Consider the following 11934-nt stretch of genomic DNA (forward strand, 5'->3'; position numbering starts at 1 on the left):
GGAAGGGGCCGGGCCGGCAGCGGCGGCTCCTCCCCGGGGCTGGCGGGCGCTCCGGGTCGGGCTGCTGGTGGGCTCCAGCTTCGTTTTGTCCTGGGTGCTGCCGGGGGCAGCCAGGACCGGGACCCGGGACCCGGGACCCGAGGCGGAGGGGAAGGGCCGGGCCCGGCTCCAGTCGGGGCTGCTGCATGGCCCGAGCTCCCCTTCGCCGCTGACCCGCACCACGCGGGTTCGCGTTCCGGGCCGAGCCTCCAGGGAGCTGCATCCGAGGCTTCTCAGTCCTGCCTCCCGAAGGTTGAAAGAGTTTTCCAGGGGATGTGCATGGATATTATGTCACCGCCACAGCCAGCCCGTAGCAGGGGGCTCACATGTCACCCCTTGTCGCTGGGCACGGGGGCACCCGGTGGGACCCTCAGCGAGAGGTGCCGTGACACTGCCCCAGAGCAGCCGGGTGTCTGCTCTGCCACAGCCGTCCATCGCTGGCTGCTCGTGTGTGTGGCCCTTTGGGATGAGAGCCGCAGATCGTGGTCCCCTCCGCAGCACAGCGGGTTTGGGTTGGTGTTTGCAGGTGCAGCTGGCCAGGCTCACCTGGCACCGGTGGCTCCCTGCTCCTGGCTCCAGCAGCACCGGCACAGGTGTCAGGAGGGGCTGAGGCTGCTGGGCAGCACAGGGAACCAGCACAGAGCCGGGGGGAGCCCAGATGGGGGCACAGGACCAGCCATGCCTGGGGAAGGCCTGAGCTGTGGTTACCAACAGCTCCCTTTTGGCAAAGAGTTGTGGTGGACATACATGCGGGAGTGATATGCAGTGGCAGGGGGGCTGGTTTACATGGATATTTCTGAGATCAAACTGGCTAAAACGTTTATTTTTTCCCCCTACACTTCTTTCAGAGATTGACCTAAAAACCACCAGTAAAATAACTGGAAGATGGAAGATGTTTCTTATCATGGTCCAAAAAAATTGTGAAAATTCCTTATCCCTGCAACAACACTGGGCTCTCTCTCGACTTCGCACATACACTTGGTCCTTTGGCTGCCAGATCTGAAGAATCCATCTACTGCCCCTACGTATCCTGGACATCTGTTGTTTTGGGAGGCAGAGCATGCGGAGTGCTGGGCTGTTTGGCTCTGGGGAGGTCACCTGACAGGTATGTGTCCTACTTTCTCATCCTCCAATGAGCCAGCTAATCCCCTGCCTGAGCAGCTCCACTGGCTCGGTGTTCCTCAACGCAGGGATTTGTAAATCTTCCTTTGCTGTGGCACTGGCAAGGTTTTGGTTGTGCCTTCAGCAGCCCGAGGGCGTCATGGCCATTGCCAGCTATAGTAAATAAATAAATAGGAATAGGAGTAGAATAGTTTGGCTTTTGCAAGCCAGTCTCAGCTTGCTCCACTTTTAGGCATCTCTCCAGTCTCCCCATCCCCAGCAGCTGGAGGGGTCTCTTCCCCACCACTGCATCTTCTCCAGGGCCAGGAGCTATGTACACACTGCATCCTCTTCCACCCACTGCCTGGCAGAGGATCAACCCACCAACCCAGCCTCTGCCTCTGTGGCGTTTATGACAAACCCAAACCAATTGGCTGTGGCAGGAGCAGCCACCTCAGCCACTGTGACCTGCCACCCACCTTGGTCATGTCACAGCTGGCTCCAGCCTGACCAGCCCCTGTGGCTGTGGTGGGGCAGAAGGTCAGAGCCCTGGTCAGGGAGGGTTAATGTGACTCTGTCCCATTAGATCAGATCCCACGAGGCTCTAGAAGGAGCCACGCTGGAGGCAGTGGAGTCGCTCCTGAGAGCTGCGGGTCAGCAGCTGGGGACTCTCCCCAGGGGTCAGCAGGAAACTCCTTGAGGCTGAGAGCCCTCAGCTCATTGCGTAGGGATTGTGCATTCCAGGGTACCCTTCTAAAATCTTGAGAATTCTCACAGTCAGGTAGTTCCAATTCTGTTTCACAGCACGAATCTGTATTCAAATGTTGGCTGAGGTTTAATTGGTTTATCTAGTTTAATTGGTTTATAAAAGAAGTTTATTTGAATGTTACAACCTTTGGGACAACTGTGGGCAGCTGAAAGCTTGGAAATCGAGCTGGGGAACTGCAGAGATAGTGACACCCCGTGAAGGGGACAGAGACTCCTTAGGGGGTGCTGCCACCCCAACAGGCACTGCTCGGTGCCAGTGGCAGGTCTGGTGGGCTCTGACAGCTGGGACTGGCAGGACTAGAGATGCCTGGGGGCACAGCCACCCTCCAACAGTCCTTGGCACCCACCCCAGTTTTCTCCCTTTAACACCCACAGTAACTTGCATTAGTTGTAGCACATCCTGTGCCTGGAGCCCAGGGACCACCAGAAACTCCTTTACCATTTCCACCCCACAAAACACTTGCCGCTCGCCTCTCAGCAAGGCTAGGCCAGGGGATATCTCTCTCCTTCCTGCCACGGATTGGCTGCTCTTTGCTGAAAGCCAAGGTGATGTTCTGCAGGTCTGCAGCTTAGCAGGGAGCTCCACTGTGGGCAGTGCAGCCTCCTCTCTGCACCCTCGTGTGAGCTCCGTAAGGATACAGCTCCTGCTGGAACTGTATCCTGACAGCTGGGGCTCCCACAGCCCAGCTCTCCAATGCAGGAAGGACCTTTTTCTCCCCCAGCTGAGGCGCTATGGTAGCACTGACCCCCTCTAGCCATTGGCTCTTTCCCACCAAGGAGTGGAGAGGGCAGAGCAAGCTTGTTGCACCAGGGCAGAACTGTGAGGGCAGGGGTGCTGCCCAAGCCCTGCCCTCCCACAGCGTTCCCTGCTCCTGTCAGCCACTGCTCTCCTGTCCTCCCAGCACCAAACCATGCTCTCTGCTAGACCATTCCTGTGTGAGCCTCTCAAATCTCTGCAACCCCCCCCCCACCGTATTTACAGTTCTCATCGTTTGCAACATGCTTGGCTCCCGTCTCCTGGCTGCCACATTCCCTTGAGCTTCTTAAAATTAACTCCTTCCTTTGTGAGCAGACACCAAAGCCTTAGTTCTGTTGCTGACCAGCACAGGGGATACCAGCTCCTAGCCCCTGAGGCACCCCTTAAAACAAGAACCCGAAGAGATAAAAACCTGCAGCTGAGCAACAGCAATCAGTAAATTCTTTACAAGGAGTCTTGAAGAGATCGAGAGGCCAATGTCTGTTCATGGTCATGATCGTCCTCAACAGAGAATCCCCCTTGGCTCAGGTTCAGCTTCCAGCCACTAGAACTGCACCGAACTGTCCAAGGAACTGAGCTGGTGGGAGCACAGGGAAGCAAGGAGCAGAGCAAAGGGGCAGGGAAGCAGCTCTGCACTCTCTCTGCACGTGGTACAGCAGTGCTCCAAGTCCTGCTCCAGGCCACACCTGAGCATTCTACAATGAGCAGTGGCACAGGGCAGGGACAGTCACTAAAGGAGCAGAACAGCTTGACCAGGCAACACTCGGCTTAGCCTGCTTAGCTGAAGCATGGATCTAAGCATTAGCTACCACTGCAACTGCTTCTGGCCTCTTCTCCAAGTGCAGCACAAGAGACCTGAGAATCCCAAAAACTTTACCAAAATATCCAACTCTGAAAGGAATCCCACACTCCTACCATTTTACAAAACATCAAAGACCAGAGGACACAGAAGTTGCACAGTGGATTATTCAGGCAACATTTATTGGAGCATTTCAAGTATACAATGGCTTTACTGATGGCTGTGAGCAGCTAAGATGCAGACAGATGCCAGCAGGAAAGGGTGACCTAGAACTAGCAGGCTATGCAATTTTCATGGGAAGTTAATGATTTCAGCTGATAGGAGAGGAAAAGAAAGTAGCAGACTAAAAGTTTGAGCAAGTTTGGGGATAGGGAAGAGAAAATAAAGTTTTTATTTGAGATCATTTACTTAAATTGGCCGCTCACAAGTAGCAGAAGCTGTCTGCTATTGCACTCGTCCCTTGGCATCCCAAGGACCTAAAATAACCAGGGCTGTTTCTTCCACCAAGAGCAGACAGATTTTCCCTGGTAAAAATGGAGGCTCGCCCTGGCTCAGCCCTTGGAGATTGAGATCCCTGGCTTTGCACTCCCAGTGAGAGCCAGGCTGTGGCACTTCCACCAGCGAGGAGGCAATGCAGGCTTGCAGCAAGAGCACACTAAACTATCAACCCCTCACTATAAGGCAGCATTAGGTCAGGACTCTTTCTGGGTGCCTGAGCTGTTTAGAGAAGCAAGGGCCACATGGCAACAAGACTACAAGGTCCTCTGACAATAACAAGGACTGTGCGTGTTTCCCAAGAACTATTTCTGAAAGACACGTTCTTAAAAAATATCTTAAAGCAGAGACTCCCCACTGATGCACCAAAAGGGCATGACTAAGGAGGGACTGAGCTATGAAGTGATCAAGCCCCTCCCAGACCAGAGGCTGTGTACTCTGCCCAATTTGCAAATCGGTACTTCTGCATTTAAGATAATAGCTGCCTCGATTGTGTTTTAGTCTCCTGCATTTATGAACAAGGAGCAGTTGAATTCAAGAGCTTAAAACCAAATTGAAATGCTAACATTTAACAGGGTATATCCAGAATGACTCCTTCGAGACTACGAAGCTCTGAGGTATGTGATGGCAACTTCATAGTCAGGCTGGCAGAGTGCAGTGGAGCTTCTAAGCCTCCTGAATACATCTTGGTTCACCAAATGGAGCAATTCTTCCTAGCAAAATCACTTAAAAATTTGTCTTCAGCAAAAAGCATTTAAAAATCCTGATCAACAACTGATTTGCAAGTAAACCAAAAAAATATTAGAAATGGTAACAACACGGTCTGTTTAATCAAATCAGATCTGGTTACTACAAAAACATGCTAAGGACGGCCACCAGCTCATGTCCTGGGTGCTGCTGTGCCTTCTGCCCATGTATCTACAACTGCTTTTGAAACACTGTTTGTCTAAAGGACAACCATGGAAGACAAGTCAGGGTTTAATGACAGATTTCGAACAGAAGGGCATACATACATTAAATTAACAGAATTCAACCTTCAGCACACAGGAGTTTGATAGAGTTACTGGCTAGAGTCACAGGAAGTTCCAAATTTGAACAGTCTTGAACCACTTCCAAAAATTCCAATGGCTTTTTAATAGTTCCAATAATTCACAGGTGTATAAAACGGAGACAGGCTTCTCCAGCAGAAGAGTTGGGGCTCCTCCAGGCTACCCAGACCACTGGTACAGAGGAGAGCTGGTTTGACTTCCCCACTTTCCCACCAGTCCACTAAAGACTAGGATTTATTAGAACCTTCTCTATTTATTGACGACTGATTTGACAAGCAAATGCTGCATACTGTGTCAATCATAGTGGATGGCAGTATAGAAGATTATCCAAACAACCTGTGGGGAGGAAAGGAAGGGAAGGTTATTTGGATGCCTCTGGAGAGGGCTCAGACACAGCAAATGAGCCTCAGGCCTTGTTCTCACGAGGGGACTGGGGACTGAATTCCAGCTTTGAGGTGGTCCTGGAGAGATCTTAGGATCACCACGTGCCACAAATGGTGGCATTCGACTTATCTGCTGCCTGGGGCGCCCAGCCTTTCCACATTAAAATCCCACCACAGCTCCTCCAGGGATTTAGAAGCACCAGCAAATCAAGTGCTGTGATCAGAGACTTGTGGGAGGGGAGTAAGGGAAAAACAAAGACACCCAAAACACCAGTCCAGGTGTAACTAGTTCGAGATAGGATGGAATTCCACCAGGATATCTGGGGCAGAGGATGGGAGTGGTTGATGCATCCTTTCCTACAGAGAAACCCCAGGTATCAGCACTGTATTTCACAGGCAGCAGCCATCAGATTTTGGGATTTTCTTTCCCAATCACTGCAACTTATTCAATGGTGTTAACACAATCTGTCTTCTCTCACCACTTCACCTGCTCTCCTTCTAGGTCTTCAGAAAGTGCACCAACACAACTCACAAATCAACTTAAAGAAAGCAAGAGGCATTACCAGAAACAGTGCAAAAGATGTCATGAATCCCTCCTTTGTCAGCTCCCATGTCCCACCATACTCCTCCTCATCTATCTGCTGGAAGCTGCTGAAGTAGAGGTACAGAACACCAGCATTGATCAAGCAGAATCTGCAGGGAAGAGGTTAGGAACCATTATTCCAGTGGCACAGGCTGCAGGTACCCCACATACCATACAGTGAAATATCCTTCATCAGCAGAGAGGAAGCAAAGAGAAATTATTTTCCTGCAATGCTTCCCAGGCAGCTGCATCACTTCCTTGAAAGAGCCCCTGCAGGCTATTGACACCTTGGCTAGGCAGAGACATTTGCAAACAGAGACTCCCAGAGCAGATCCAGCACCTTCCCAGAGCTGGTGTCCAGAGAGCAGGGCTGTGTCCCCACCTCTGCTGTCCCTGTTCCAGGCACATGTCAGGACCAAACAGATTTTCAGTTCATAACTCACTGCAGCCTTGAGACACCCCTGGGGAGGTGACCTGGCTCGCAGGTCTTGTGGGGATTCAACACACACACCCCCTTCCAGGCACTGCCTTCCCCACCCCATGGCTGAAAGAGCCACATCAGGAAGCCGGGAGTGCTGCCGGAGCTCTGCGGGTGCCACTCTGCCTGCTTGGGACCTGCAGCCTCTCATGTTCTGAGCAAACCTTTTCTTTTAACGGAGCAGCTGCCCCTCTTGTTTGCTGATAGAACCTCCTGTCTGAGCAGGGCTCCTGGCTCAAAGCCCAGGAGGTGCACACCTTCTCCCCCATGGACCCTTCCTGGGTGATCACACCAGGAACCCCACTCCCAGCCCTTCCCACACAAGCAGGACACACATACCAGGTAACTGAAACTCTAGTTCCCTTCTTCTGCCATTGCCCTTTTTAACAACAAAACAAATAATAATTTTAAAAAGTATTAATCAGACTGAGGAGAAAGAAACTGATGGACATGTTAGGATTTGGATGAATTTCATGGCAACCAACAGTCTGGAATGCATCGCTGGCTGTGAGACCCAGAGCAGGCAGAGCCTGCCTCTAGCCAGCCCACTGTTCACAGCACAGCCTCAAACAGGCTCCCAGGCCAGGCCAAATGTGGGAAAGTACACGAGACAGAAAAGGAAATAAACCTTACACTGCTATTCCCACGAATCCCTTCAGTGGAACTACTCCCCAGATGATTCCCAAAATAACCGCAATGATCTGCCGGAACCAGTAGATCACATCTAAAAACTCGTCCTGAGGAGATAAAGCACAAGAAAAATGTTAGCATTTATTAAAGCACCACACAATTAACAGGTGAAAATTCAGCATACTTGGAGTATAAAATACTGCACTCAGAACAGATAAAGCAGCTTAGGGCATCACGCACCCTGGACTTCTCAGCTTCCACATTAAACACACAGCTTTGTCCTCAGACGGGCCAACTGCATTGGCAAACAAGTCTCTAGTCCCCTTATTTACTAAAGGTGCAATAATAATCCCCTGGAATAAAAGTTTAAAGAACTGTTTATGCTTTAAGACTGTTCCACCCACTCTGCCCCAGGCCCTCCTGCACCCAAGAGCACCAAAGCACAGCCATACCTCACTCACACCACGAGAACTGCTGTGCTTCCCGAGCAGCAGGGGTGTGCTCATTCCTTTTAGTCCAAGGCCCCACACTCCTGCAGCTGCTGCAGCCCAGCAGTGCTGGCTCACACTTTAGTAAGATTCACTTCAGCTCACGTCTCTTTCCTCAGCCTCCCCAGGACTGGGATTGTCCCAGCATTCCCCCAAACACCAAGGCCCTTGTGATCCCACCTAAGCCTGTGGGACGTGCCAGCTGCTCAGCTCCGTGTGCAAGATGTGGATCTGTGTCAGATACAGACATTTCTGCTGGTCACTGCGCTTGTCAGGCAGCTCAGCCTTCAGTTCACATCCTACTGTGTCAAAACACTGGCACAGCTGTCCCTGCTCCCCTGCTGACTGAAGTTCCAGCTCCATCTGCCAGAGGCGAGGGGGCAAGGCCACACGAGCCCCACCAGTCCGGGGAGCAACAGGTAAGGAAAAAGTGACACAGATTCCTGCCTGTCCCCCAAGGAAACAGAGGGTGCGCCTTCCCCACGCCAAAAGGCACAGCCAAAGCCAGGGAGCAGAGGCCCTGGAACACGCGCTGTGTGCCCAGGCCGTGCCAGGGAGCCGGCAGGAGCCGCGCTCCAGCGGGAGCTCCGGGCAGCTCGCGGCTGTGCTGCTGGGAGGCAGCAGCAGGGAGAAGCACCGAGCAGGAGCACTGCAGCACACGGGAGCCGTGCACGGGAAAACTTCGGCAACTGGATTCTATTTCCCCTTGAACTATACAAGGGCAATTTTTATTTGCTCCAAAAAGGGTTTTAAACCACAAGCCACAAGTAACTGAGGTGTCTTAACACTGTATTTGCCTTGGCTCCATGCCCGAAGAGCTGGGCGTGCTGCGGTACCCGGGGCACCGGCCGGGCCACGCGCGGGCACGGGGGACGCGGAAACACGGCCCCGGTTCTCGGTGCGGCGGCGGAATGCTCGGAACAGGAGCATTCACCCCCCCCCAGACACCCCCGCCGCTCACGGCGCTGCGGGCACGGGGCGCCGCCGAGCTCCGCCACAGCCGCGGCACGGCCCGGGCGCGGCACCGGCTCAGCCCGCCGGGTCCCCGCAGGGGCCTCACCCGCGCTCAGAGACGACGGCTCCTCCGGTACCCCCGCGGGACGGAGCCGCCGCGCCGGGTGGGTCCCGGCCCCCTCCCCCGAGCCCGCAACTCAGGGCCCCCTCCGGTGCCGCCGCCCCGGTCCCACCTTGTCGTGCCAGGCGGAGTCGCTACGCAGCGCTTTGCCCCACACGGAGCCGCGCCCGGCCGCGCCGCCGTTGGCCACCGCGTGGTGCTGCGGGTGCGGCGGCTCGTCCCGGCGCCGCCCGCCGCTCATCCCGCCCCGCCGGGATCCCGCACCGCGATCTTGCGCCGGGATCCGCCCGCCCGGCCGGAACCGGCCCCGCCCGCGCGCCGCCAATCGCCGCGCGCCTCCGGGACACGTGACTGGCGCGGGGCCGCCGCCCTACGGCGGGCGAGAGGGGTCAAGGCGGGTGAAAGGGGAGGAGGGGAGGAGAGGGGAGAGGAGAGGAGAGGAGAGGAGAGGAGAGGAGAGGAGAGGAGAGGAGAGGAGAGGAGAGGAGAGGAGAGGAGAGGAGAGGAGAGGAGAGGAGAGGAGAGGAGAGGAGAGGAGAGGAGAGGAGAGGAGAGGAGAGGAGAGGAGAGGAGAGGAGAGGAGAGGCGAGGCGAAAAGGTCGGACAGCGGCAGCAGTGTTGCTGGGTGGGAGAGGGGAGAGGGGAGAGGGGAGAGGGGAGAGGTCTTCGCGCCCCTGCGGTGTCACTGAGCCTGCAAACATGGCCGCCACGTGGGGATCCCGGTTCACAGCCAGGCTCTGGAGGCTCCACAGTTGCTTCCTGAGACCATAGGGCCGGAGGGTTGGGAGTCCTTAGGATACTCGCGGTTGTGCAGCTTCTTACCTGGTTATTCATCCCCCCTTAGAGCAGCTGAACATATGGGGGCTGTGGATAGAGTTATCACATGTGCACTGCTAAAGATTTGACTCGTTTTTATATTCTTGCCTTCCAGCAGCAGTGGTACTCAAACCAGTTGCCCTCCTCGTGCGAACGACTCCTGCATGGTGCGGTTGGGTCTCACTCTCTGTTACCCTCCTCAGCGTGTGATTATGTGTGCAGAGAGGGGCCTTACTGACAATATTCCAGGTGGCCCTTGGGCAGCTGAGCTTGGCAGTACTGGGGCCACTCCAGGCACTGCTGGGAGCTGTGGATCCTGTGGGGATCCTTGCTGGTGCCAGTGGAGCTGAGTCCTGCCCAGGTGCCCTGTGTGAAGAAGCCCTCCCTCCCTCCCCTGCTGTGCACATCCCACTGGCACTGGCACACCGTGAGCTTCACTGTTCCTTTTTCCCAGTAATAAACCCCAGGCCCGAGGTCCTGCACTTCTTTTTGTCTCACAGATCTGTAAGCATGACATCTCCAGAGCCTGACTGCAGCTCCAAATGCTCCAGCAGCAGCTGCTTTGCTGCCAGCAGGACCCGGAGCCTGTGGGTGCAGGCTGACCCTGTGTGGGCTGTGTGGGGTCAGCACAGAGGAAACAGGCAGAGGACTCCTTGTCCCAGACCTCTGATCACTTCTAGCCAGGGCCATGTAATTTAAATACAGATTATGCAAGATACTTATGGACTTAACAAGTATCTTGCCCTGCTCCTGCAAGGCCATCAGACCCCTGATCGCCTCCAGCCCCTTGGGCATTTGCCAGAAGCCAGAGGCTGGTCCAAGCCAAAGGCCCCACGTGGCATGACCAGGAAGGGGACATGCAGTGTGGGGTCATCGCTGTGTCTCTGGCAGATCCTTTGCCTCTGACCCCCACACCACGGCAGGGCCAGGCCAGACATGTCCTGGCTCCAGCCCTGATCCCAGGACACTCCCCTGGTGCTTGGGGAGAGTGGAAACAGTCACAGGGGTGGAAAGGCTTGCATGGTGATGAAGACACTTGGTCAGGGAACTGACCTCAAATTCACACTCTCAAAAAAAAGGCTTGTTTTACTCCATTTCCATTGCCTGATCCACAGAGAGAGAGAAGCAAATTAAAATTTGGCGTGAAAGAGGGAGGCAGGAGAGGTGCCAGAGGGTACAAACAGGCTGCTGGTAAGGGATGTGTGTTGGCAGACACAAGGATAACGTGGGCAGCCCTGGGCACAGGCAGGGGAAGGCAGGCAGGGCTGGATGGGGCTCAAGGGACAGCTGTGAGGAGCTGCCACGTGCCTACAGCCCCTCTTCACCAGCTCCCCTTGCAGGGCTCAGGCTGGACACTTGCCCAGCGGCGAGAAACCAGGGCGCAGTGACGGACAGCAGCCACCCCGGAGAGGCTGGAGGTGGCTCCTGGCTCCTGCTGGGCTCCTGGGAGCACCTGGACCCTGCTGAGGCTGGGCTTCTCCAGCACAGAAAACTCTGGGACCAGCCACGGGGTGGCAGCTCTGGCTGGCTGACTCCTGGTGGATTTTGGTTTTGTTTTGTGGTTTGGTTTTTTTTTTGTTTGTTTGGTTGTTTTTTTTTTTTTGTCTTTTTTTCTCTCTTTTCTTATATTTTTTATTAAAAAGACAAACCTTCTGGGGTCCCCCTGTCCAGTTCACGGGCATGACAAAGGTTCTGTGCTTTCCCTGACTTGCCTCTGCCCTGGCATAGCATCCAGCAGCATTTTCAACTCTATTCCTGCATTTTGCTGGCTTCTGATCCCACAGCCTGGCCTTTGGAGGGGCTGCAGGCAGGACGCCTGCTTCCAGTGAAGGGTCAGGAACCTCTGTGGCTCCCCAGAGGAGGCAATGCCCCTGCACAATTCATCCAAGCAGCACGGGGACATGGGTAAGATGTCCCCAAGTTGGGCAGGCTCTTGGCAGAGCAGGTCACTGGTCTTCTGAGCCAGTGGGAACAAACTCTGTGCCCTGGGCAGGGTCTGGCCAGGCTGCCAGAGGGCACGGCCACTGCTTCCATGTCAGGGTTGAAACAGGAATTTTTTTGGCTTTTTAGCTGTTGTTTGCAGTGATGCCCTGCAGGAGAATGGCAGCTAAGATTAGTTTGTGTCACTGCTCATTTCTGTTTTTCATCTGTGTTGCTGCAAGTGCAGCCTGTGTGCTCCATGCTGTCCCCTCAGCACCTCTGATCGGGGTCTGGTCCTCACCCTCAAGTTCCATCTCCATGGGCAGCAAGGGAGCTCCTGGGAATGCTTAAGCAGAGCAGTCCTGCTCTGGCTGCCCACTCAGGGTTGGGTCCCCAGAACACTCCCTCTCAGAAGTGTGCCTGGTGTCTCCCTCTCCCACCCTTCTGCTCCTCTGCAGGCTGAATTCAGCCCCCAGTGTCGTGGGACCCCACAAAACAAAGACAAATCTCCTCTGGGATGATGTCTGGAGGGGCATCACCCTCCCAAGGGGGA

General features: G+C 54.7%; 1 protein-coding gene and 1 long non-coding RNA gene across 2 annotated transcripts; one reads left to right on the forward strand and one right to left on the reverse strand.

Moving 5' to 3' along the window:
- The first annotated feature begins 50 nt into the window (after positions 1 to 50).
- LOC138121031 (uncharacterized) lies at positions 51 to 5979 on the forward strand. Its single transcript, XR_011156045.1, has 3 exons — positions 51 to 291; positions 888 to 1144; positions 5894 to 5979. It is a non-coding gene; the product is annotated as an uncharacterized lncRNA (long non-coding RNA).
- On the reverse strand, positions 3618 to 8956 carry RAB5IF (RAB5 interacting factor). The gene is made up of 4 exons (XM_069034199.1): positions 8758 to 8956; positions 7086 to 7189; positions 5955 to 6084; positions 3618 to 5344 (listed from the first exon to the last, which is right to left on the reverse strand). The coding sequence occupies exons 1-4, from the start codon at positions 8884 to 8886 to the stop codon at positions 5303 to 5305; spliced, it is 405 nt and encodes a 134-aa protein (XP_068890300.1). The 5' UTR covers positions 8887 to 8956; the 3' UTR covers positions 3618 to 5302.
- Between the last annotated feature and the right edge of the window lie 2978 nt (positions 8957 to 11934).

This window comes from Aphelocoma coerulescens, chromosome 20, assembly GCF_041296385.1.
Source record: "Aphelocoma coerulescens isolate FSJ_1873_10779 chromosome 20, UR_Acoe_1.0, whole genome shotgun sequence".
Taxonomy (NCBI): Eukaryota; Metazoa; Chordata; class Aves; order Passeriformes; family Corvidae; genus Aphelocoma; species Aphelocoma coerulescens.